The 27,728-nt window shown below is 41.4% G+C and overlaps 1 protein-coding gene across 1 annotated transcript; it reads right to left on the bottom strand.

Annotated features, from left to right (window-relative positions):
- Positions 1-1,269: 1,269 nt before the first annotated feature.
- Positions 1,270-8,594, bottom strand: LOC120945327 (protein polybromo-1-like). The gene is made up of 6 exons (XM_040359429.1): positions 8,509-8,594; positions 7,043-7,158; positions 6,323-6,391; positions 4,358-4,456; positions 2,709-2,794; positions 1,270-1,529 (listed from the first exon to the last, which is right to left on the bottom strand). Exons 2-6 carry the CDS (start codon positions 7,043-7,045, stop codon positions 1,358-1,360), a joined length of 429 nt encoding a protein of 142 aa, XP_040215363.1. The 5' UTR covers positions 7,046-7,158; positions 8,509-8,594; the 3' UTR covers positions 1,270-1,357.
- Positions 8,595-27,728: the final 19,134 nt, after the last annotated feature.

The following is a 27,728-nucleotide window of genomic DNA, read 5'->3' as shown; positions in this document are numbered from 1 at the left end:
AGCAGTAGCTCCGTAAATTGCGAGGGCGCGCCGCCAAGAATTGCCCGGCGTAAGCGCGCGCAATGTAAATGATCCCGCCGGGGGCGGGAATCATTTAAATTAGGCGCGCTCCCGTGCCGAGCGTAGAGCGCATGCTCCGTCGGGAAACTTTCCCGACGTGCATTGCGGAAAATGACGTCGCAAGGACGTCATTTGCTTCAAAATGAACATGAATGGCGTCCAGCGCCATTCACGATTCACTTACGCAAACGACGTAAAATTCGAACGTCGCGACGCGGGAACGCCGGGTATAGTTTAGCATTGGCTACCCCTGCTATTAGAAGGGGCAGCATTACGCTAAACACGCCGTACGGAAACAACGTAACTTGCGTACGCAGGGGGCGCGCAACATTGTGAATCGGCGTAAGTATGCAATTTGCATACTATACGCTGACCACAATTGGAACGCCTCCTAGCGGTCATCGCAAGAATGCAGCCTAAAATCTGCGTGGCATAAGAGCCTTATGCCACGCAGATTTTAGGCTGCATTCTTGCGATGACCGCTAGGGGGCGCTCCCATTGTGGTCAGCGTATAGTATGCAAATTGCATACTTACGCCGATTCACAATGTTGCGCGCCCCCTGCGTACGCAAGTTACGTTGTTTCCGTACGGCGTGTTTAGCGTAATGCTGCCCCTTCTAATAGCAGGGTAGCCAATGCTAAACTATACCCGGCGTTCCCGCGTCGCGACGTTCGAATTTTACGTCGTTTGCGTAAGTGAATCGTGAATGGCGCTGGACGCCATTCATGTTCATTTTGAAGCAAATGACGTCCTTGCGACGTCATTTTCCGCAATGCACGTCGGGAAAGTTTCCCGACGGAGCATGCGCTCTACGCTCGGCACGGGAGCGCGCCTAATTTAAATGATTCCCGCCCCCGGCGGGATCATTTACATTGCGCGCGCTTACGCCGGGCAATTCTTGGCGGCGCGCCCTCGCAATTTACGGAGCTACTGCTCCGTGAATCGAGGGCAGCGCAAAATATTTGCGGGGCGCAGGGCAAAATCGTTGCCCTGCGCCTCCGCAAATAGAGCGCAATTCTTTCTGAATCCGGGCCAGAGATACCCACAGAAACTACACAGTATAGACTTTGTGTGACTGAGCTACCAAAGAGCCCGTCTAGGGCTCTAGGCCAAGAGCGATTTTATTCAGATAACCAATAAGTGGCTTTGCCCTTCCCATTCAAAGAACGCAAACAAAAAGCCAAACTTTGATTACGTATCCTTTTCTGAAGTGAGATATTTAATCCCCCCTGTTGCGATTGATGAATTTATGAGTGGAAACTTATGGGAATAATCCTAAATTTAGGTCAGGTTATACTATGACTGGCACAGCTTTAACAGCAAATCTGGTACTGAAAATATAAGATACGATGTGGATCCCTCCACAGAAAGCTTACCATTTAGACTTGCATCTTCCTCACTCTCTGAGCCATACTGCAGTGCCATTGTGATAGCAGACAGTCTATCCCCCTGTGCAGGTCGCTTGTTCCTGAAAACAGTAGTAGTTATAAAATATCAGCAAATCATCCATTTTAACTTGGTTTTTCAAAAAATCCATTCAACAATAAAAAGTGTTTTTTTAACCACTTCCTGACCGCCGCATGTACATATACGTCGGCAGAATGGCACGGACAGGCACATCAACGTACCTGCCTAGACATGGGTCCGATCGGGACCCCCCCCCCCTACATGCGGCGGTCGGATTCCCTCGGGGAGCGATCCGGGACGACGGCGCGGCTATTTGTTTTAGCCGCTCCGTCGCGATCGCTCCCCGGAGCTGAAGAACGGGGAGAGCCGTATGTAAACACGGCTTCCCCGTGCTTCACTATGGCGCTGCATCGATCGAGTGATCCCTTATATAGGGAGACTCGATCGATGACGTCATTCCTACAGCCACACCCCCTACAGTTGTAAACACACACTAGGTGAACACTAAATCCTAAAGCGCCCCCTGTGGTTAACTCCCAAACTGCAACTGTCATTTTCACAATAAAGAATGCAATTTAAATGCATTTTTTGTTGTGAAAATGACAATGGTCCCAAAAATGTGTCAAAATTGTCCGAAGTGTCCGCCATAATGTCGCAGTCACGAAAAAAAAAAACGCTGATCGCCGCCATTAGTAGTAAAAAAAAAAAAATAATTAATAAAAATGCAATAAAACTATCCCCTATTTTGTAAACGCTATAAATTTTGCGCAAACCAACCGATAAACGTTTATTGCGATTTTTTTTCCCAAAAATAGGTAGAAGAATACGTATCGGCCTAAACTGAGGGGAAAAAAAAATTTATATATGTTTTTGGGGGATATTTATTATAGCAAAAAGTAAAAAATATTGAATTTTTTTCAAAATTGTCACTCTATTTTTGTTTATAGTGCAAAAAATAAAAACCGCAGAGGTGATCAAATACCACCAAAAGAAAGCTCTATTTGTGGGGAAAAAAGGACGCCAATTTTGTTTGAGAGCCATGTCGCACGACCGCGCAATTGTCTGTTAAAGCGACGCAGTGCCGAATTGTAAAAACCCCTTGGGTCATGTAGAAGCATATTGGTCCGGTCCTTAAGTGGTTAACCCCCCCCCCCCTTCAAAAGGCAGAGCATATAGCTTACAGGTATTTCCTGGGTATAGGTACAGGTATACGATAAAGAATTTGAGAGTAACTTTGTACCTGCTACGCAAACTTGACTTGGAAGATTCTGTATAATCAATTTCTGACTTCTTTATGGCAAAAAGTTTCTTTATGTTATTTGCATCCTGGAAGAAAACAGGATAAATATGTGATTTGTGCCGTTCATAAACATTTATTCAAGCTGCACATTTGTGGACAATGGAAAATGATGGCAATGCAGTTGTACTACAAACATTGAGGTATATTAAAAACGTTGTTTTTCTTTTGGATACAGTGGGGAATGGATAAAACCCAGGTCAAGGTTTCACCAGACAGGAAGTAATATCTCAAATTGTAACACAGACAAAAAAAAATAAAAGTTATTTTTTTTAGTACAGGGGAGTAAGCAAAAGCCTCTGCGGTTGCAGATTTTCTTTTCCCTTCCTGTCTGGTGAAATCACTGTTGCTAGGTCAATGAAGCAAAATCTCTTGATAGCAGCCCTGGATATCATAAAAACCTGACACGTTTTGTCTTGCATTTACTTTAATGGCTGATTCACACTTATGAAAATTTTTGATGCCCTTCAAAATACATCCGTATTGTTTGATAAGATAGTCCCTATAAGTCTAATGGCTTGGTGTATAGTGTTATGTAGCTTTGATTCTGAAGGGCAGCTGAAATGAACTGCTTCTCCCGACACATACTCCCCATTTGGAGTGCAGGAAAAACTGTACTGCATGCATCATCTGTATGAAATGTATCTGACCTAAAAGGAATTATAAGGTGGGGTAACTATTCCCAACACGCCACAAATTACTTTGCTATCCACCTTACTCGGTTCACATAAAAGCATTAAAAAAAAGGTATTTTGAGACATTGGTTGGCAGCTGCAAGAGCGGTAATACTTCGTCACTGGCGGTCGGCGTATGCTCCATTGTTGATTGAGTGGGTTTCAGAGATGGACCATATTGAGAGGATGGAGATTCTTCCGTCACAGGAATTGGACATTTATGAACAATGTTGCCAAATGTGGCTCCCTTGGAAGGTGCTAAGGCATTGGTCTTCAAACTACGGCCCTCCAGTTGTTCAGGAACTACAATTCCCATCATGCCTTGTCATGTTTGTGAATGTCAGTGTGTTACAATGCCTCATGGGATGTATAGTTCTACAACAGCTGAGGGCCGTAGTTTGGGAATCTCTTGAACTACGAAATCTATATATGGGTTGGCGGTAGGACGTGAAGCTGATTCAGAGTTGGGTTAAGCGAGGCGATCTATTTAACTTTTTTTTTTATTTGTTTTGTGTTATATATCTAACACCACTGTTGGAGTTGAAGATACGGAGTAGGAAATTATATATTTTATCTAATTGGAAGGAACATAAGGCAGGGATATTCTTATTAGGTTTAAAAATCTGAATGGTCTAAAGTATCACTATGTGTTTCTTTATAACATAGGAGTTTATTGATGAATATATAATTTCTAGTGTTATTTTCTTCTTTTTTTCTCTCTCTCCCCCTTCTTGTAGGGACTCCTGCAGTGTGTTGGTACAGGTATATGTTAATATGTCTTGTATATTATTGTAATATGGTATGTTTTTTATTATTACCTATAGGATGTGGATAATGTTTTTTTGTCATGTAAATTTGATTTTTTTTAATAAAATCAGAGTTGAAGTAAAAGGAATTAGAAGCTATTTATTTACTGACCTTAAACACCTGCGAACCTGGTTCATTGTAGGTTTTAGCATTCTTTGCCAGCAGATCAATGTCTTTCGCCATGGCATTAACACTTTTATAATAACCAGACTGTAATAAAAACAAAATGACAATATAAAAAAACAATTAACATTTTAGGATCAGCCTCTCCTAACATTTTTACCCTAGAAAACCCCTTGAAATTATAGGACTAAAAGAACCTGTGATAAAAACAGTTTATCGGGGTCAATAGGAAAAAATACACCCTAAACTGGTGGTCATACTGCCACCCTAACACAGCTAAAAAAAATCACCGGTGTCCTTAATAAAAAAAAAAAAATGCCATAAAACGTTCCCATAGACACTATAACTTTTGTGCAAACCAAGCAATAGACTCTTATTGGGATTTTTTTACCAAAAATATGTGAAAATATATATTGGCTTAAACTGATGAAGAAATTTGTTTTTTAAAAACATTTTTGGGCATATTTATGATAGCAAAAAGAAAAAACATTGTTTTTTTTTTTTCTTTCAAAATTGTCACTCGTTTGTTTATAGCGCAAAAAATAAAAACCACAGAGGTGATCAAATAGCACCAAAATAAAGCTGTATTTGTGGGGGAAAAAGGACGCTAATTTAGTTTGGGTACAGCATTGCCTGACCGCGCAATCACCAGTTAAAGAGATGCAGTGCTAAATTGGAAAAAGTGCTCTGGTCAGGAAGGAGGTAAAACCTTCTGCGGCTGAAGTGGTTAAAAAATTAAAAAAAAAATTTGAAATAATTTTGTATTCAATATTTTTTTTAACACTCTTTCTTTACTATTTTTTTTTTTAATATTTTCAGCAGAGTAGTTTAATGTTACCATAACAACATTGTACTACTCTGGGGGGTTCAGGGATTTTTTTTTTTACACTTTGATTGCTTGTACCAGCAAGGCTTAACGGTCATGAATGGGTTAAGTTCATAACAGCTGTGAATACTAGTGATCTGTGATTGGCTACAGCTAATCACATGGTACAGGGTGCTGTGATTGGCCTTGGTACTATGTAAAAGCCGTGGGCCAATCACAGCTCACTAGCAAAGCTGTTTCTAAATCATATTCATTCATTACAGTTTTTTTGACATTGTGATCATGTGATCACTGTGGGCGGTCGGCAAGTGGTTAAAGAAATAATTTTAAAAAGCATGAAAGAAAACTGCAGTAAACTAAACCTTTTCTTTCAGCCTTCATTATTGCTTCTTGAGACAGACCAAAACCACTGTTGCGTACATAAAAATTGAAGAACCAGCCTGTATGATAATCTTTAATGCCTGTAAAACCCAAGATTCTCCCAGTGCAGTATACAGTAGAAAAAAAAAAAAAAAAAGATCTGATTGCATGCTACAGGCATCAGAGATTATTATTTTATACAATTAAAAGGGGGTTGTAAAGGTAAAAAAAAAAATCCCTAAATAGCTTCATTTACCTTAGTGCAGTCCTCCTTCACGTACCTCATCCTTCGATTTTTGCTTTTAAAATGTCCTTATTTCTTCTGAGAAATCCTCACTTCCTGTTCTTCTGTCTGTAACTCCACACAGTAATGCAAGGCTTTCTCCCTGGTGTGGAGTGTCGTGCTCGCCCCCTCCCTTGAGGGGGCGAGCAGGAGAGTCAGGACGCCCACTAACACACAGCTCCTTTCTCTATATGAAACGTAGAGAGCGTCCTGACTCTCCTGCTCGTCCCCTCCCCTTTTAATGGAGGGGGCGAGCACAACGCTCCACACCAGGGAGAAAGCCTTGCATTACTGTGTGGAGTTACAGACAGAAGAACAGGAAGGGAGGATTTCTCAGAAGAAATTAGGACATTTAAAAGCAAAATGGAAGGATGAGGTAAGTGAAGTAGGACTGCACTAAGGTAATAGAGGCTATTTAGGGGGGGGGGGGGAAATTACCTTTACAACCCCTTTAATAAGGCCCTGCATAGCCATTTCTGCTTACCTGTATCCTCTGGGATATCATCTTCAGATCTATGGGTTCCTTAATTATTGCATAGTAGTCTGGATAATGCTAGAGGAGACGATAAAATAAAATAAATAAAAAATAGAAAACCAACTGTATATTAAGAATCCATACATGATTGTGATTTACATAAACAACAGAATGGATTTTTTTTTTTCAAATAAAACTATATAAACAAACCTCCCACTGTCACATAGACTAAGATTGCTAACAAAAAATAATAAGCTTAGTTGCCAAGAGAACATCTATCAGTGTTGTTATGTATAGATATTAAAGCACTATGACATGCAAAACCAATAAAGTATAATACATTGCAGCTTAAAAAATCCTTAAAAGTTGTGGCTGAATACGTTTTTTTTTTTTTAACCACTGAAGGACTAGGCAATTTTCTGGCAGTTCTTATTCACATGTAACAATCAGTTTTAGAACCCCCAAATGTAAAAAATGTTTTTAAAGCAGAGATCCTAGAGAAGCACATTGCACTGCATTAATGAAATGCTACGTGTCCCAATATAGTGCATTGCATAGCTTTAGCAGCCCGTTCAGAATAAAGGACTGCCTACTATGCAAATCAACACACAATACCACACATGCATCACTGCAACACACTGGTATGAAGGGCCCATGCCGTTTTAAATTGATCCAGTTTAGTTGAGTAAAATCTTGTTACCATCATGTGACAGATTCTTTGCCACTTACCATTTTAGATGGACTTTCTGAAAGAGATCACTGATTACTCTGCCATTGGGATCTGTGGCAGTATTGAGAGATTCCAAAAGTTGTTCCAGGGTGGGCTTTATATAATTCTGAGAGGTCTAAAAATAAAATATATATATAGTTTAATCGTAAGATTCACAAAAACGGGTTACTTAAGTTCACATGTCAATAAATGGATTTTTCCCTTTTAAACACACACAGACACAAAGAGGGTCGATTTACTAAATCAGCTTTCAGTTTTTGAAAAGTGATTGTAAAGTCTCAGGTTTTTTTGTTTTCCTATTTAAAATAACAAACATGTTATACTTACTTGTGCAGTTGGTTTTTGCACAGAGCAGCCCTGGATCCTCCTCTTCTCAGGTGCCTGGCTGAAGCTCCTGGCACCTCCCTCCTGTTGAGTGCCCCCACAGCAAGCAGCTTTCTTTGGGGGCACCCGAGCCGAGCTACAGCTACATAGTAAGCATATGTGGAAGTTGCCACACAGGTATTGCAGTCGTTGTCAGCGATCTCGCCTCTCCCTGAAGCCAACACATCATGTGACGGGACCAGAGCAACCAGGGAATAGGTAAGAATACACTTCTTTCCTCTACAGGCTAGTTAGTATAGGACCTAGGCCGGCCATACACAGTTCGAATCTTGGCAAGTTCAGCAGGGAACCGACCGAGATTCTAACTGTGAGGCCTCGTACAGACGAGCGGACATGTCCAATGAAATCGGTCCGTGGACCGTTTTCATCGGACATGTCCGCTCGGAGATTTCGGTCTGATGGTTGTACACCCCATCAAACCAAAATCCCAGCGGACAGACATCGCGGTGACGTTGACGCCACACGTCTGCAAACCAGGAAGTAGAAATACTTTCACTGGAATGGAATGGATTCGACACATGCGGGAGATTTCTGTCCGCTGGTTAGGTGTACTAACCAGCGGACATGTCGGACGGGACGGTGTTTCCAAACCGACAAGTTTAAGGCATGCTTTAAAACTTTTGTCTGCTGGAAACCTGTCTGCTAGGCTGTACACACGATCGGATCTGTCCGCTGAAACTGGTCTGCGGACCAGTTTCAGCAGACATGTTCGGTCGTGTGTACAAAGGCCTTAATGTACCAAGTGATCGATAAATCAACTTGAGCACAAGCAGCCTGCCGGATTCTTCTGCAATTATCTCTAGTGGCTTCTATAGCCACTAACATATTCACTGTCTACTCCTGGCGGGGAGTAGACAATTGCTGATTTCCCTGTCAGCATTGTCTGTGTTGATGGGGGGAATTGTGCAAATTAATTTTCCAGTAACCCGTCGTTTCAGGAAAGAAATTTGCACCGTGTATGGCCAGCCTTAGAATGGGGATGGCAGCAGATTTATGATTAAATTAGTTTTAAACCAGACTTCTACTTTAAATCAAATGTAATTACACAAATATGCATAAATTACAGACTTTTATATCCTACCTCTGCTTCTGCAGTATCTTGTGTATCATCTTCCTCTTCGTCTTCCTCACAGTCTCCCTTCTGGATGAATTCATTTCTTGTACGTAAATAAAAGATCCCACAGTTTACATGCAGCTTTGTATTCTGGCGTATCAGACTGTTGGGCAGAATGGAAGCAGTAAAGAATGATATATATATTTTTTTTCTTTTTGAGAACTGACAATTTTTATTGATAACACTTTTTCAAGATAAAACAAATAAAGTACAAGACATTCAAATTAGCAAAGAACAAAAAGGGCCAGCATAGAAATTATAAATGATAAAACAGCGATACAAAGATAGAGTAAACCCCAAAACAGGGTACAAAATATATTCTCGCCTAACGTAGGGATGACATAGTGAGATCAGCAAACAGACTTCCAATCAAGGGAAAAAGGTGCAAATAGCTCAACTAAATCCATCTACACTGAGGTACTCAACCAAATATCAAAAGGCACTATACTTAAAACACAAAGGAAAAAAAAAGAGGCCAAGAAGGAGAGGGGGGGGGGTTAATGTACAGTTTACAGTATACACCTGTGATAGAGCCCTACGGAAAATCAGAATTATTTTTAATTTTTAAGTAAAGATTAAAGCTCCATGTACAGTAAGGTATGTAGTAGAGGCTAGAAAATGGGACAGCCGCACTCCAAAAAAACTTTTGGTTGTCTTTATTGTAAAACAAATGGAAAATGCAGCAAAAAATAGGGATAGCAGCCTACGCGTTTCACACTACAGATCAGTGCTTAGTCATGGCAGTAAGGTATGGCTGCTATAGAAAGTACTCAACAGCTGACATGTCTAATGTATTGCATTTTAAAGGAGGGGAGAAAACTTGATCTTGGTGCCCATCACATGAACACAACAAAAAAAAGACATTCTCTGAGCACATAGGCTTTACTGTCATGGATTTCCTTTATGCACAAGTACCTCATAAACATACAATAGGACTGCACATTACTGGACATAAACTGGTTCACTTGGGTGGTTGGGAGTATATTCCCACAGGGTGACAGTACCGGATCTCCAGTCTCATCTGTTTCTGTCCCATCTGCTTCCTCCTCTAGCGCTTGATGGAAAACAGTATTTGTCATTTTCTGTAACTCTTCCCCTATTGTGTGCCTCTGAATTTCCAATGAAAAGATGGCAGCTGGCACATATTCTGGTTGCATATGCAGTCTTCATAAAGACCCACTTGCTGTCTTAGACCCGGTCACGCTCCGTGGACTTCAGGGGTGTTAATCACTGCTGCTGTGTCCTATGTGGTACACTCAGCTTTAGGGTCACCTGATGAGAGAAGCTACTACAGAACCATCACTTTTTGCACATTAAATCCTACCCAAGGGGTTTAATTTTTCTCGACTAAAGTTTCCGCTTTAAAAAGGAAGTCCTGCTGGATGACTTCAGGCTGGCCCTTTTTGCAGATATAGCTATGTAAAACATAAAAAATAAGGTTCCTATCTGTTAAAAATCCAGTAGTACATTGTATCGCCCTTCTCTGCACATGCTCAGTTGCTTTTGAGGCACTGCCAAATTTGTAGAGGCTGATCTGTTGACTGTCTTAAAGCAGAATTACACCTTCCTATCCTTTAGCAGCCGATGGCGGCAGCACATGACAGTTGATGGTAACATTGGTACTACTGATTTTAAACAGTATAGGCCCTTATTTTTTATTTACTTTTACATAGCTATACTGCTAAAGGGGGCCAGCATGAAGTGATCTAGCAGGACTTAATTTTCTGACTAAGATTCCACTTGGGAATAAACTGTGATGGATAAAGAGTAATAAAACTGAATAAAATGCCCCTTTAAATGCTGGCAACATGCAACAGAGAGTATAGGGCCAGTGATGGTGAACCTTGGCACCCCCAGATGTTTTAGAACTACATTTCCCATGATGCTCAGCTATACTGCAGAGTGCATGAGCATCATGGGAAATGTAGTTCCAAACATCTGGGGTGCCAAGGTTCAACATCACTGGTATAGGCCTTCTGACATGATTTGCACTGATAGAAAGAATCAGCCATCCTGAACTCTGATCTTTCCCCTTTAGCACACAATCAAACACAAACCTTCAGATTATACAGTATTTCCAGGATTAACTAAAGGTTGGTTAAGAGAATATGCAGGAAAGATTTTGTCTTGTTCATTATCCATTCCAGCAACACTGATAACATAGTTTTACTTAAAGTGCAGTATTGATCATTTGTTCTAGTTCTAACAAGAGCAAGTTTGTGAAGTCATGTGTGGGCTTCGGAAATTCAGGCATTCTTTGCCTATACAGCAAAAATAAATTAAAAGTTCACCTTTAGTATACGATTTGGCATTCTGAAACAGCAGATGAAAATCTGCAGTCAACAGGTGGACTTCGTCATATTCCTCCATCTTTAGTTTCTGCTGGATTTTCATCAAGTCAATCGGCTGCGAAACAACTTCATAGTAATCTGGCAGGTTTCTAAAAGTCAGATAAACAGATGACAAATTATAGATACAACTATAGAAAACAGGACGCTGTAAATTCAGCAAATATTCCAATGAAACCTTTCAGTTAATAATGAGAACGTGCTTCCTGTTTAGGAGTGCTACACAGCGATTAAGCATTACCATTTTATCCTTCCAGTGCAAGTCTGTCTACCTACAAATACTAACATGGACTGAAATATATTGTTTACTGAATATCTTATTAAAAGTTATATACAGTAAAACCTTGGGATTGCAAGCATAATTTGTTCCAGAAACATGCTTGTAATTCAAAGCACTTGTATATCAAAGCGAATTTCCCCATAAGAAATAATGGAAACTCAAATGATTTGTTCTACAACCATTTATTCATAGATCCTTCAGTTTATAGCCCATATAAAAGAATTATAGCAATGTGACCAGGTTGTGTAACCTAAGTATGCAGACATCCGGGATAAAGCTTGTCCACATAGACTTCCTCCACACCACCGGCTCTCAGCGCTGTCAGTCTGCAAACGTGACCGGAAAGACTATCCTGCAGTAGAGCGATCTAAAAGTGAGGCTTGAACCGCTCGTGGAGCACAGAGTGGAAGGCATTGAGGCGTTGAGGAGAATGGTCTATGTCAGGGGTGTCCAAACTTTTTTCAAAGAGGCCAGATTTCATGAAGTAAACATGTGCGAGGGCCGGCCATTTTACCGTGACTTTCTTGAAACTTTAAATGAAACGCAAAGTAAATATTTTATACAAAGTTTATTGCACAGTGCCTGTGATTGGCTCTGCGCGCTGTCAGCTTCATAGCGGCTCTGGCAAATAGATTTGTGAACACGCCCAGCTACACGCCCTGCTACACATCCTAACAATGAGAGCGGCGTTTGGGATTTGTCATGCTGAAGATGTATAAAAAAAACAACAACATGGGAATGGGGTTGGGGGGGGGGCACATTAGAATGTATATGTAAATCCCAAATGGGGGCACATCAAACCGGAACATGGGCCTCAAATGGCCCGCGGGCCAGACTTTGGACATGCCTGGTCTATGTGACAGCTTTCCCCCAATTGCCTGCATACTTGGATGTGCCTTTTTTACTCATCAACATGTGAGTTGCTAAATGTTGTACTCCATTAAATGTTATCATATTGCTACACTTAGAGGTGCCTCCCTCTCTTTTATACTCAAGCGTGACATGACGCTACTTGTATATCAAGTCAAAATGTCTTGAAAAAAGCTCTCAAACAAGGGTTTTACTGTACACTACAAATTTACAAATCTGTACATAATATAAACATATATTTTCTGAAAACAGAGACACTGGTAGAATAAAAGAGAGGCAGTTGCAATTTTTTTTATGTTACATGGAACGGCGCTACTGGTTATCAAGTTTGTATTTTCAGTAAACAAAATCCTTCAAATTATCTTTAGTGCACACAATACCACAATTTTAGTAAAACATAAAATATGAGGTTGCATGGAGTAAGCAGATACCAAATGTCAAGACTAACAGAAGTTTGCGGTTTGTAAAAAAAAAAAATCCGTTCATACTCATCTTATGCTGCAGCATCGCTGTGATGCTACAGCTGTCCCATGTCAGCTCTAATGCTGGCCATATGCATTATAGAATTTTCCACCAAAAAAATCTAATTTAAAAAAAAAAAAATTTAAGAACATTGGTTTGTATTCTAATTGGAAAATGTGAATCTCGCGCCAATTGATAAGTGATTAAATAAATACAGTGTAAACCATAAATAATTATAAGCTGCTCCCCACTTCCTGACGACGTGCAACACGAAACATACGTCGAGGCGCCCTGGGTACGCACTTCCGGTCCCGCTGGCTCTCCGGATTCGAGAGTTGGAACGCACGCCGGCTTCCCCAGTGTGGAACACTCTCCGCAAACGATGCAACGCTCCTTAGCCTCAGTGCCGGGACTAAGGCACCAACAAAAGTAAGGGGCCACTTGGCGATGTTATGCTTTTAATTTTTTTACAATAAACGGTATTATGGATGGTCTCCCCTTCTCTCTGTTCGGTACTGTGACATTTGGAGTCTGCTGTATCAAGGGAACTAGAGCCACGCATGGGAGTTCTGAAATACCCGTTTTTGTGATAAGGAGCCATCCTTTTGTGCACATTTGGGGTGTTTCTGGTCTTGGTGGAGGTGGAAACCCCTATTACTAGGGTTGTCCCGATCCACTTTTTTAGGACCGAGTACAAGTACCGATACTTTTTTTCATGTAGTCGCCGATACCGAATACCTATACTTTTTTAAATGGTCATGTGACAGTTTCAAACCACAATACAGACTAAGGATATTTTTCTTTAGAATTATAAGGAAACTCTAACTCAAGACATTATAAAAGAATAAAAAATGAGTAAAAATGAATAAAAATGTTTTATTTGCTTGTCACGCAGTAGTAAAAAACTCAAAGAATTTTCATAGAGACATGTTGATAAATACAAAAAAAGTATTCTATTTAGGTTTCGGGAGCAATTTGCGCGAGTACGAGTACTCCGCAAATACTCGGTATCGGTCCCGATACCGATACTAGTATAGGTATCTGGACAACCCTACCTATTACTGAACCTCAAGCATTTACTTTGAGCACAAACACTATTGAACACGGACATATGTGAATGGACCTTATTGATTTGTTCATATTGTTTATTGGTGGTGACCTTCACTAACTCTATCACTGGTTTATTATTGTTATTTTATCATATCAATTTATCTTCTAATCGTTTGTTCACTTAATGTTGGTTTATCACTTATAATTCTTTATATTTATTATTTAAAATATTTCACTCTAGCGCCCCCACCTGTTCACTTTGATTTTTTCATTTTTACTGGGGATAAATATTGACGTTCATTTTCAACCACAGTGTGGTATGGGTTTTTTGTTCGGCAATTATATTCATTCTTAAATCAACTGTTGAAAGCAACTGAAATTTTCAAAACAGAGCAAGTACATTCATTAATATACAAAGAATTTATGTACAATTTTCCTTGTCTGAAATCTACTAGTGTACGGGTACATTCAGCACAAGACTGAGAACTGAACATCGCGCGTTTTAATTCAAAAGAAAAAAAAACGTTTGATTAAACTTTTGTCTTTTATTTACTTGATTTAGATTATAGGAGCTGATAAGACTCTCATGGGAGATCATACTGCAGGATACAGTTTCTCTCAAAGAGACATAACTAGGGTGTCTTAGACCCCAATGTTGTTGAAGACAAGAGGCTGGATTTTGACAGGTCTGAACCTAAAAATAGTTACATCGGGAGCAGCGCAAAAAAAAAAAAAAAAAACACATGAATAAAATTGTAAAAATAAATGATTTTTACCTGCGTGTTGGGGCCCTAATAAAGAGTTTCACATGAATCCGCCCTTGATCATCTTTGTAGTCTCTAATTGTGTTATAGAGCTCAGGCAAACTGCAATCTACAAAAAAATAAAATGCAACAGTTAATAACATTAGACAACTACTACATAACATTAAAGCCCCCTAACTTCATTTATTAAATGAATAAAAAGAGCAAGACAACATAAAAGATGCCTCCTGCCCATGAACACTATCAAGTGTTACTTTTCGCTTTCTGACATTAACGTAAAATGCAGCTGCTCAAAAATGACTGCCATGGTGAAAACACTACGGTGTGTAAAAACTGCAAAGATATTTGTCTTCCAGGGGTTTTTCAAACGATGGCCCTCCAGATGTTCAGGGAACTACAATTCCCATCATGCCTAGTCATGGTCTGTGTATGTCAGAGTTTTACAATGCCTCATGGGACGTGTAGTTTCGCAACAGCTGGAGCGCCGTAGTTTGGAGATCCATGCAAATTGCTGGGTGAGGGAAATCAAACAGCGGTGGGAAAATACCGCACTATGACCCCTATATCGAGCCAATAGACATGGTAAATAGATATTTCCAATGCCATCTAGTGCCCATTTTTCCAAACCACAATTATTTTTTAAAGGAACAACATTTTATTTTTAGAGAAACTAGCCTGGGAACATTCAATGTAGTTTCCTTCACATAGAAGTAATGTACCAGCTGTTTTTTGAGACAAATAATGTAAATGTTTTTTTTTTTCCTTATTAATACACCCTTATTTGTGTTTAAAGTGATAGTTAATTCTTGTTTTTTTTTTTTAAATAACAAAAACATGTTATACTGTGTCGTTTTAGCACAGGGGCGGCCTGGATTCTCCTCTTCTAGGGTCCCTCTTCGCTGCACCTAGTCAATCCTCTGTCGATTGCCCCCATAGCAAGCAGCTTGCTATGGGGCCACCCGAGCTGCAACACTGCGTGTCCATTCAGACACGGGCTGCGGGAGCCAATGACGCTGCTGCTGTGTCTCAGCCAATCAAGAGGGAGGGCCCCAGGGCGGCCGGGACACTCGTGCACATCGCTGGTCAGAGAAGGGGCTCAGGTAAGTATTAGTGGATGCTTAGAATGCATCAAGATAAAAAACCTTCTGCCTTTACAACTCTTTCAAGCTTTTAGCGTTAAGTGCTTATATATAACAATTTTGACAAGTCTGCCAATTGTCGATAAAATAAAACACCAACATTAAAAAAGAAATGTACAAAGTGACTTTAGGTTTTCTCTCAAACTTACTGGATCCACAGTTTGCCACATTAGCAAAGTCTCCTCCTCTTCCTGCCAGAGGTTGGGGTACTTGTGGCATGCGGGGAATCATCAAAGTCTCCACCTCTGACACTGCTGGACGGGGAAGTTGCTCTGCGTCTCTTGGAGCTCAAAAGCTCTGCGTTGTCCTACAAGAAAGAGAAAGAAATTAGGATTTGTTTGGCTTGCCTGTAAAATCGTTTTCTGGAGTACATGACAGGACACAGATGATCTGATATTCATGACTACTTGAGTTATACTGCCACCCAAAAAATAAGAATATAAGGCATTCAGAATCTCCAAGGCATATCCCCTCCCACCTCCGCTAATCCTCAATTGTGTAGCAAGCATTGAGCACAGAGAGGAGAAATCTGTGTGTCCCTGAAAATTCTAAATTTTCCTAAATCATACATCAAAGGACACAGAAGACTTGATATTTAGGACTATTTCAGATGTGCCCAAAGCACTGAACATGAGGAGTGGGCAGAACAGCAACAAGGCCAAAAATGGAAAAGAAATAAAAAAACCGAGGGGAACCCCACTATAATGCAACCTGCAAGACATTCTGCCCATTAGCTGGTGTCTTCTGCAGGAGGAATGAACATCTACCTGGTAGAACTTAGTAAATGTGTGAAGAGAAAACCAAAACCAGAAGAGAATTACCATGCTAGTAGACTCCAAAAAATCTGCTAGCACCACAATTGAAAGTGTATAAAATCAGACATAAAAGTGCTGCGTAAATTGTAAATACAGTAGAATACATATACATAAAGCGCACAAGATAAAAAAGGTAGTAATAGATTCAATAGAAAAGAAGAAAAATCGCGCAACCAAATAATATAGCAATCAAGTCCTTGTGAATCCACAAACTAAATATATTAATAAAGTCCAAAGTGACACTGAAGTTCTGGAAACGAATAACACCCGGTGCACTGATGATAAAGTGAGCCACCACCACCACATGGACTGAGGCTTACAGAGACTAAATATATAACGTATCTATTATTCCACAGCAGGATATCCAGGGAGTATGGACACAACACAGGATAGAATCGGATGTGCAGCATAGATCTTAACATGAATCACGGAGGGATACAGCAGACTTGGCACAGACAGATCCTCTTAGACCGTTTCAGGAGCCCAGCAACATGTCACATAGGAAGAGAACCGCACATAGCGTAATACGTCCAAAAAGAAATTTATTTTAAAAGTAAAAACCTACTTACAGCATTAAAGTGCAATACAGGCGTGTAAAAACAAATGCCGGCCAGCATAGACAGGAGCCCTTTCTCCTCGTGAGAACGCGGTGATGTCACTGCACGCCGTTAACCCAGACGCGTTTCGTCATACGTTGACGTTTTCAATGGGGATAGGGCTCTGCAGTGATTCACCGCTTTAAATAACCAAGCCTCGCTTTGATCGCCAGGAACCGGAAGTAGCAGAAACTCCATTTTGGAGATGGGAATCTGTATAATAGCTGTATAGCGAGACCTAAGGCTCTACAGCTAAAGACAGGGAGATCAATGCCCGATCGGGGCACAGATACTACAAAAAATATATATTTGGAGATATATCGTGTGTAGTGAGGATACATGTGTTATATATTAATAATAATATTAAATTAGGCCAAAAACGTGTATAAAGTGCCCGTGCACTTTATACACGTTTTTGGCCTACCTCCTCTCTAACTCAAACCATGCAACCTGTAGAATTCTGAAACATCGCCTATGGAATTATTAAAGGGTAAAAGTTTGTCGCAATTCCACGAGTGGACGCAATTTTGAAGCGTGACATATGGGGTATCAATTTACTTGGCGTAACATTATCTTTCACAATATAAAAAAAAATATTGGGCAAACATTACTGTTTTCTTATTTTTTTATAAAAAAAAAAAAAAGTGCGTTTGCTAGACCGCTGCGCAAATACAGTGTGACAAAGTATTGCAAATACCGCCATTTAATTCTCTAGGGTGTTAGAATAAAAAATATATATAATGTTTTGGGTTCTAATTAGAGAGAAGGAGATGGCAGTGTAAACAGACAGGGGAAGCTCCATTAGCATTGCTGGTTGTCCTACCAACGGGCACCACCACTGATGGCGCCAGATCACATAAGGAAGCATAGGCCTGCAGAAGGCCGCAAAGCCACGGCCTCAATTACCAGCCGGTTGTGGCGGGGGAGGTGGGGGCGCATGGAGACACAGGATACCTCCAGCTGTGCCGCCCCAGGTCGCTAATTCTAGTCGCAATTGCTGACTGGCGCCCGAGGTTTGTCGAACACCTGTTTTAAACGATCATCTATGAGGACTCATTTTATGTTAGGGGTACACCTCTAGTGGCCCCTTGTGGACATTATACTTTAATATTGAGTTTCTGGGGCTTGATCTATTACTGCCTGTAATTTTGTGCACTTTATGTATAGAATTCTATGGTATTTATAATTTAGCACAGGGTTCGACAAAATCCGGCGCCGGTCGCAATTGCGACTAGAATTAGCGACCTGGCGCCCGGGGGAAGGAAGCATAGGCCTGCAGAAGGCCGCAAAGCCGCAGCCTCAATACCAGCCGTCGCGGGTGCTCGAGACACAGATACCCCATGCGTCAGGCTGCACCGGACAGTAATTGAGGCCACGGCTTTGCGGCCTTCTGCAGACCTAGGCTTCCTTCTGTGATCTGGCGCCATCTTGTGGTGGCCGTTGGCATGACAAGTAAGCCAGCAATGCTAATGGAGCTTCCCGGTGTTTTCACTGCCATCTCCTTCCCTCTAATTAGAGCCCCCAAACATATTATATATTTTTATTCTAACACCCTAGAGAATAAAATGGCGGTTGTTGCAATACTTTTTGTCACACCGCATTTGCGCAGCGGTCTTACAAGGGGCACTTTTTTTGAAGAAAATACACTTTTTTTAATTAAGACAACCGTAAAGTTAGCCCAATTTTTTTTGAAAGATAATGTTACGCCAAGTAAATTGATACCCAACATGTCACGCTTAAAATTGCGTCTGCTCGTGGAATGGCGACAAACTTTTACCCTTTAAAATCTCCATAGGCGACGTTTAAAAAAAATTCTACAGGTTGCATGTTTTGAGTTACAGAGGTCTAGGGCTAGAATTATTGCCCTCGCTCTAACCAATCGCGGCAATACGTCAAATGTGTGGTTTGAACGCCACTTTCATATGCGGGCGCTGCTCACGTATGCGTTCGCTTCTGCGTGCGAACCCGGCAGGACGGGGCACGTTTTCTGGCTTTTTAATTTTTTAGCTGGCTCCTAGATTCAACCTTGCCTTCATAGCATAGGACTGATAAACGAGCTGATGAATCCACCTTGAAATGTGCATGGAAGAAGCAGTCTGAACCTTACGGGAAGCCCCTGGCAGAACAAAGAGGGAATCAGACTGTCAAAAACTAAGCTGTAGGCTTTAGATAAACAGAAACTGCTTGCACAGCATACAAAAAAATGAAGAACCTTTCCTTAGGATGCCTATGGTTTAAAGTAGAAGTTCAGCCAAAACCTAACTAACCCTAAACCTACTTTCAGCCACATTCTAAAATGAACCATCTAACCCTGCAAAGCAAAAATAGTTATACAGTATAGGGCTGCACGATTCTGGTCAAAATGAGAATCACGATTTTTTTGCTTAGACTAAAGATCACGATTCTCAAAAAATGTATGCCAGAGCCCCCCCGCAAAAAAAAAAAAAAATGTCATAAATAAACCTGTGATTTATCTGAAAATATGAATTATATAAAGAAAAAAGAGACCAGTGATATGTCTATGATGTTAAAGATCATATAACTCCTATGAAAAAAGCAGAATCAAAGTTTTATTCTGCTTTTATCAAACTTTGATTCTGCTTTTTTCATAGGAGTTATATGGTCTTTAACATTATAGACATATCACTGGTCTCCTTTTTTTTTTTTATACATCAGAAGCAGTACTGCCAGCAACCATTGGGTGGCACATGGATACACATTTGTACAGAACTGTGAGAAGGATTAATACATCAGAAGCAGTACGCGGCAACCACTGGTGGTGCATGGATACAAACTACTGTTGTACAGAACTGTGAGACTTGAAGCTCAGCTCTATCCAGCGGCGCAGGCTGCGGACGTCGGTTTTGATATCGGCGCCATTTGCGTTCCACGATAGTTTACGTGGAACCAGCGGTGAAAACAGAAGAATTGCGGGTCATCCCGCGGGGAGATCGCACGCGGGGAGAATAGAATCGCGATTCTCTCCGCGATTAATCGTGCAGCTCTAATACAGTACATACCTTTTCTGAAGCGAAATCCGGTCCAGTCTCCAGCGGCGGATGCTGTGTGCAGGAGATGCCTGGGAAGTGACGTCACCCATAGAGTTACTATGGGGCTTCCGTTGTCGGCTGCCTCTCCTGCACATGCCTAAACAAAGATCCACTGCTAAACTCAGCGTGGGACCGGACCGAAACAACTGCAGAAAAGGTATGTATAGTGATTTTTGCTGTACAAGGGTAGATAGATTATTGTTAGAATATAGCTGTGAGTAGATTTAGAGTTAGTTCTTGGATGAACTTCTACTTTAAAGTGGTTTATACTGTGTACATGTCTTTATCAAGAGCACCGAGTGTGATTTCTCACTGCTGCCTCCTTCCTCTAATATCAGCATTAGAGTAACTTCTGGCAGGTTTAGATAAAAAGGTGATGATGGGGAGGAGAGCTCAAAGCCTGTGATTCAAAGCCACAGCTTTTCATTGTTCCTGTGTACTGTGAGGAGAGCGGTCACAGCGTGTCACTGAGCTCTGCGCTGACAATTCAGATCCCCACCCCCTGCTGCTAAAGCCGAGAAAGAAAAATCATTGATCTATGCTTTTAGAACAATATATAGAAGAAATTGCTGCAGACAAAAATGTACCACTTATGTAGGAGGATTTGTTTAATCTCTGTGTATGACCTGATGCTAGTCACCTCACTGGGTATATGTGAGGGGTTTTCAACCACTTAAAGCGGACCTGTGGACATTTTTTAAACTTTCCATCTATTAAATCTTCTGCCTAGTAAAGTTTTTTTTTTTCTGCCAGTAATTACGTTATACAGCCCACTTCCTGTTTGGTAAAAAGCCTAGGCTTGTGACATCATCCACAGCTCTCTCTCATGGGAGTTTACCAGGAAGGGATGGGCAAGTCATAAGAGGACCAATGAGAGCTGCAGGGCTCGAGGTGCGACTCTGTGTGTCTGTGTAAATCCAGGAAGTGAACAGGCAGCAGCTTCAGCTGCCAACACTTAAAATCGATGCAGTCAGACTCAGTGGAGGGAGATTTCTGCAGCATATTTGGCAAGTACAGAATCAGAGTATATATTAAATAATAAGCAAAGTGGTTGGAGAGAAGCTTCAGAATGGCAAAGATGTTTTTATTACAAATTATGTGAGCAGACTGCAGTTCCTCTTTAAGAAAAAAAGATGGCAACACAATGTCCTGATTTACTGAAACCACGTTAGGTAGTAAAAAGGACCAAGGTCTTATTACCACCTAATTATATTAACCGCTTGCCGACCAGCGGCCGGTCGGCCCCCGCTCGCCCCTGACACCGACACGCGCGTGCCCGGTGGGCGCGATCACCGCCGGGCGATCGCTCGTTACAGAGCGATAACCGGGAGCTGTGTGTGTAAACACACAGCTACCGGTCCTGTCAGGGGGAGAAATGCCCGATTGTCTGTTCATACAATGTATGAACAACGATCAGTCATTTCCCCAAGTCAGTCCACCCCCCCCCCCTTCAGTTAGAACACACCCAGGGAACATACTTAACCCCTTCCTTGCCCCTAGTGTTAACCCCTTCCCTGCCAGTGGCATTTTTATAGCACTGATCGCTATAGAAATGCCAATGGTCCCAAAAATGTGTCAAAAGTGTCTGAAGTGTCCGCCATAATGTCGCAGGACCGATAAAAATTGCTGATCGCCGCCATTACTAGTAAAAAAAAAATATTAATACAAATAAATAATATAACTTTTGCGCAAACCAATAAACGCTTATTGTGATTTTTTTTTTACGAAAAATATGTAGAAGAATACTTATCGGCCTAAACTGAGGAAAAAAAATAGTTTTTTTTTTTTTATAGATTTTTGGGGGATATTTATTACAGCAAAAAGTAAAAAATACATTTTTTTCAAAATTGTCGCTCTAATTTTGTTTATAGCGCAAAAACAAAAAAAACGCAGAGGCGAATCAAATACCACCAAAAGAAAGCTCTATTTGTGGGGAAAAAAGGACGCCAATTTTGTTTGGAAGCCACGTCGCACGACCATGCAATTGTCAGTTAAAGCGACGCAGTCCCGAATCGCAAAAAGTGGCCTCATCTTTGACTAGCAAAATGGTCCGGGGCTGAAGTGGTTAAAGAACCGAGGAATGGTCTTTTGCATGAAACCACATCAAGCTCATAGACCCTGCAAGCCGAAAAATCTAAAAATCAGAAAGACAACCTTGCACATAAGGATTGACAATGGAATCTGTCAGAGAGCTTTAAAAAGGAGAAGTCTGCAAAACAGACAGGACCAAGTTAAGGTCCCACAGAGACAAAAGACCTTACAAGGAGATCAATCTGTGCGACACTTTACACAAAGGCTTTAACCAATGAATGAGACAAGATAGGTTTCTGAACCAGAAAGACCAAGGTCAATATCTGTTCCTCGACGGTACTTGGAGCCAGATATTTCCACACCAGACTAAAGAACAGACAAAAAAGGGCCCCACAACATGCAAGCCTTGAATTCTGCATTTTATCACAATGCAGTGGACACCATCCCATGTCACTGTACAGCAGTGTAGCGCACCGCACCGCTGTACAGTGACATACAGGGTCACTTTTGTACACTGCAAATAAATGTTTGTCCAAAAAAAAAGTGAGCTGTGTGATGCGATGAATCACACCCCCCAGCGCCAGCTCACTGCCGCCGGGAACTGCTGCCGTTTAGGCTGAATTCACATTAGAACAGTGATAATTATTAAGGCAGTGAAACTGATCAAATCACATGTGCAAAATAATAGAAAGTCTGAAAACATGACCTGTTGGGGGTGCTTGAGGACTGGAGTTGAGAAACCTTGGTGTAAATTTTTGTCCCTCCTTTTTGGTTGATCCATGCCACAGCATTGTCTCACTAGTCCAGTGTAGAAGAGCCAGCTGAATGGCACAAAGTTCCAAGATGTGGATCAGCAGCTTTCACTCCTCTGACCACTGTGCTCCTTCAAAAGGAGAGGTTCTCCAAAACACCTTCCCAGCCTGATAGGCTGGCATGCGTCATGAAGACCTTTTTTATTCACTGTAAGGATGAATTTCCCTTTATCCAGAATCTGGGTGGATATCCACCATTCCAAAGCCAACCTGGTCTTGGGTGTATTGGCAGATCCAAGTATTCAAGGTTTGTCCCACACCACCAGGATATGAAGCTACGTAGCTCTTCAGTGAAACTGGGCATAGGGGACCACATCTAAGGATGCCATCAACTCATGTGCATGTACAGATGGAGAGATCTTCCAATGAAGATATATGCATTTCTGCTGTGAAAGCAGTATTTTCTCCTGTGCGGTGCAGAATACGAAACCCAATTACTCCAGATGTTGCGTTAGAACCAAGGCTGACTTCTGAAGATTTGGCACCCAGTCAACCCTCTCAAAGACTTGTACCATTTTGCTTCACCTTTGACATCAGATTCAGCCAATTCCTGAAGCAGGTCGTCCAGGTACCCCACATCGGACCATAGAACCAGAGCCAACATTTTAGTGAACACTTTGGGGGCCTTGGACAGGCCAATAAAGCAACACCACAATTTGAAAGCAGCAATCCTCTACTGCAAATAGCAGAACGCTACTGGCGAGGTTGGAAAATCAGGTATGTGCAGGTAGGCATCCTTGATATCCGCTAATACCAGCAAGTCTCCCTGATGAAGCAAAGCAATTACCAACTGGCTGGACTCCAACATGAATTGTCATACCTTGAGGAATTTGAAGAGAGTCTAGCATAGGCTTGACATTTCAGTTTGGCAGGAGAGTCATGAACAGCTTGGAATGGAAGCAGTGAGACCTCTCCTCTGCTGGCACAAGTGTGATGACCCCTTAGGACAGAAGTCTTTGCAGGGCCGAAAAGAACACAGCTCTTTTTTGTGGACCTGAAAATACCCTCAAGTGCATAAAGCATGAAGGAGGAAAGCAGTGAAGAAACTTCTGGGCACCATTCAGCAGACATAGTATTCTGTGATTCCCAGAGCCCAGGTGGTTGCGAAGGCCAAAAGACTAACCACCCCCCACCCACGCAAGTGGAGGTGCTTCTTTACTGCAAGGATTTGCCTCCGGATCCAGAGGACCTAGGGGTCCAGATCTGGGAAGTAGGGTTTTGCCTAGATCCCAAGGATGCTTACGAAATAACTCGTTTGATTGCAAAGGTGTCATCGCATTTTGGTCTGTCACCTTCTTCATAAGGGGGTAATAGTATGCTGTTCCCCAAAGTCATCTTCTGGATGAAGGTATCCAAGGATGGTCCAAACTAGTGTTCACCCTCAAAGGGCTGCACTTGGGACATATGCTCCCTAGTATGTGGACAGACATGATGTCCGCCCTTGACAGCTGCCTTATGGGATCTTCCAAGGCATCTAGTGAGAAACACAATGCTCCTAAAATCTTCCAGGAGCTTTCAAATAGCAGGATGTTCTGGGTAGAATTCAGTGCTAATCTAAACCTTTAGGTAGCCACTGCAGGGATACATGTGCAGGGGGTCTTTCCCATCTGATAGAAGGATTTGGGAGCCCATCCCATCATCTAGACCAACCTCTCTGCCTGTGCATGGCCAGGGTTTTCTGAGGAGCCCAACCCTCCTTTAAGGAGGGTTGGTCTCCCTCCAGTCATCTGCCCTTCATCTATCTATCAGCATACATGTGCTTCCTCTGAGGAGACTCTTTAAATTTTATAGTTATGGTCTGCAGTACACAGAGAGCCTTGACGGGGCCTGCAGCTTACACATGTATTTGCAAATGCGTGCAACCAAACCCCTGTTTTTAACGCACTGTTAGACAGGTGAATTTAGTTGGTTGCTGATTGGTTGGTAAGTTGAGCTTGGAAATTCTGTGTGTTTTTTTGACATGCGTTCGCCCCTTCCAGTGCTCCTTGCTGTGAAGACCATGTCATAGGTACGGGCGGTGACTGTTGTTTTTTGTGCTGAAAATAAAACCTGCAGGGAAAGGCCAACCAGTTGAGAGCAGTGTAAGCACAAGCCAAAGACTAAAATGGCAGTCAACCCTGTGGAGATGCATCATGCACGTGCTGTATCCTGATAGCAAGTTGCTAGCTGAATGGAGCTGCAACACAAGCTGTCTACGCAAGAGAATCATAAATGGCGCCTGGACATCACAAACACAATGACATTATTGCACATGTGCAGAGTCATCCCGCCCCTTTTAAACAATACTACTGTGCTGGAGCACTCCATACCAACAGCCAGAAACAGTCCAAATACGCAAGGACATCCAGGGGAAAACACAAGAATTTGAATTGGTGATCATTGCCACTAAAAAAGAAAATGAAGGGAAATCCAGATTTTTAGAGGTGATAGGAAATAAAAGGTTAAATGGTTTGTAGTGCGTTTCTGTGGATCTGCAAATGCAAAGGTAAAAAAATACGTAGATGTGTACCAGAGAATGCATTAAAAGGTAAATAACCTGCAGCCTTTACAACCAGGCAAAGAAATTATGTATCTTTCATCATTCTGCACGTTCATCAGACTGTCATTCACAGCAATTCTCCCAAAAATATTATTTAATTTAAATGTGTAGTATGCAGAGTTCCCCTCTGGCTTTTACACCTGGCTCCGTTCCTTCCCACCTCAATATTTAACTCATCATTCTACAACAGGATTAGGAATACACATAATACACTGCCCCTAAAAAAATAAAAGAAAAAAATAATACCGATAACAAATGGTTAAGGACATATTTATAAAGCAATGAATGTGACTTTGAAAGATTTGCTGGTGGTCAATCAAGAACTGTCATTCAAAAATGTACATATGAAACCCACAAAAGTGATGTTCCAGATAAAAATGAACAAATAATTTGACACTCATGCTTTACTTTTAGTCATTTAATAAATATTATGCATCAGCACAAACTATTTCAATGCTGATTTATGGGGGGGAAAAGCCTCCCAAACTACTATAAAAACAAGCATACAGGCATACCCCACTTTTAAGTACACAATGGGACCAGAGCATGTATGTAAAACGAAAATGTACTTAAAGTGAAACAATACCTTTTTTAACTTCTAGGGTGTAGTGGGGGGGGGGTCAGGGACTGTAGTTAAGGTCTCAGGGGCTGTAGTGGGGGTGTCAGAAGCTGTAGTTAAGGGTCCCAGGGGCTGTAGTGGGGGTGTCAGGGGCACGCGTTTCGTGGTCAAAAGCACAAAAACAAACGTCCCCTTCTTCATGGAATTCGTTTAGAGCAAAGGTCTTCAAACTACGGCCCTCCAGTTGTTCAGGAACTACAATTCCCATCATGCCTAGTCATGTCAGTGTGTTACAATGCCTCATGGGATGTGTAGTTCTACAACAGCTGGAGGGCCGTAGTTTGAGGATCCCTGGTAGTTGACCCAAATAGGATCGAAGCAGGACATACGATTGTCAGACATGAAGATATTTTCACAGTCAGCAAAGTGGCTATGAGGTCGCACTTCTGCCTACCATCTGTGTTTTGAGTCCCACCAGGGTCAAAGCCCGGCCAGGGACTGATCTGGCTAGTTCTATGTACTCCACATTACTAATGCTGGTTTCAAACAACCACTCCAAATAAAATAAAATAAAAAAAGTACAGGACATTGTGGTGACATGAAGGTCCACAGGAGGACCAGTGAGCACTGCAAGAGACCAGTAAGCTGGCACCCCAGAAGTGGAAGTACATGCAGAAAACTTCAGCTGAGGATTTCTCATGATCAGAACAATAGTCAGCAGGAAAGGTAAGAGGTATTATAATACAAATATTGCAGACAAAGTACTCCAAGTCACAAATTAGTGTGCAAATCACAACATTTCAGTTATAACATGTTCCAATATAATATACATGTGAAAAAGGTTCACATATTGTACTGTGCCCAAAAAAGGCATACAAGTGTCTAAAGGTCCTAACTAATGTGCCACACAGCTTGTCACTTTTTTTTTTCTTTTTAAGTTTATTGAAAAGCAGTACAATACAAATTAATGCCTCCAGAACAGTCTGGGCAGAATAAAATGCATACAGTACATAAAAGGAATTATACATATGAGAACAATTTCCATCAAGCGTATAATAGGTTATCCTTTCTAGCTGTGTGTAAACAAGTTTGCAATAGTAGGAAAACCGGATATGTGCACTTATCTCTGAAGTCTGTTCCGACACCCTCAATGGGTACACACTGTGCCGGATACTGATTAACAGGGCTCGACAAATCCCGGGCGCCAGGTCGCCATGGCGACTAGAAATGGTGTCCTGGCGACTTGGCTTGGAAGGTGGGGTTTTTTTGTGAGCTGGCGCCATCTGGTGGTGAGCCGTTGGTATTACAAGTTATTAACACCAGATGTGTAAGCTGGCACCATCTGGTGGTGGCCGTTGGTATTACAAGTTAAGCATTACAAGTTAAACAGCAATTCTAATGTAATTTTTCAAAATTTTTCACTGCCATCTTCTTCCCTCTAATTAGAACCCCCAAACATTATATATATTTTTTATCCTAACACCCTAGATAATAAAATGGCGATCGTTGCAATACTTTCTGTCACGCCGTATTTGCGCAGCGGTCTTACAAGCGCACTTTTTTGGGAAACAATTACACTTTTTTTAATTAAAAAATAAGGACAACAGTAAAGTTATCCCCATTTTTTTTAATATTATGAAAGATAACGTTACGCCGAGTAAATTCATACCCAACATGTCACGCTTCAAAATTGTGTCCGCTCGTGGAATGCCGACAAACTTTTACCCTTTAAAATCTTCATAGGCGACGTTTAAAAAAAAAAAATCTACAGGTTGCATGTTTTCAGTTACAGAGGAGGACTAGGGCTAGAATTATTGCTCTCGCTCTACCAATCGCGGCGATACCTCATATGTGTGGTTTGAACACCGTTTA

This window comes from Rana temporaria, chromosome 7, assembly GCF_905171775.1.
Source record: "Rana temporaria chromosome 7, aRanTem1.1, whole genome shotgun sequence".
Lineage (NCBI taxonomy): Eukaryota > Metazoa > Chordata > Amphibia > Anura > Ranidae > Rana > Rana temporaria.
Note: the sequence above shows the minus strand (reverse complement) of the source record. Positions and strands in the feature narration are given on the sequence as shown.

What these genes read in the sequence shown, in the direction of transcription:
- LOC120945327 (XM_040359429.1), bottom strand. An exon ending in CAGGTTCGCAGGTGTTTAAG is followed by an intron (nt 2,795 to 4,357) that starts GTCAGTAAATAA and finishes GTTTTCTTCCAG; the next exon opens with GATGCAAATAACATAAAGAA. An exon ending in AAGTCAAGTTTGCGTAGCAG is followed by an intron (nt 1,530 to 2,708) that starts GTACAAAGTTAC and finishes TACTGTTTTCAG; the next exon opens with GAACAAGCGACCTGCACAGG.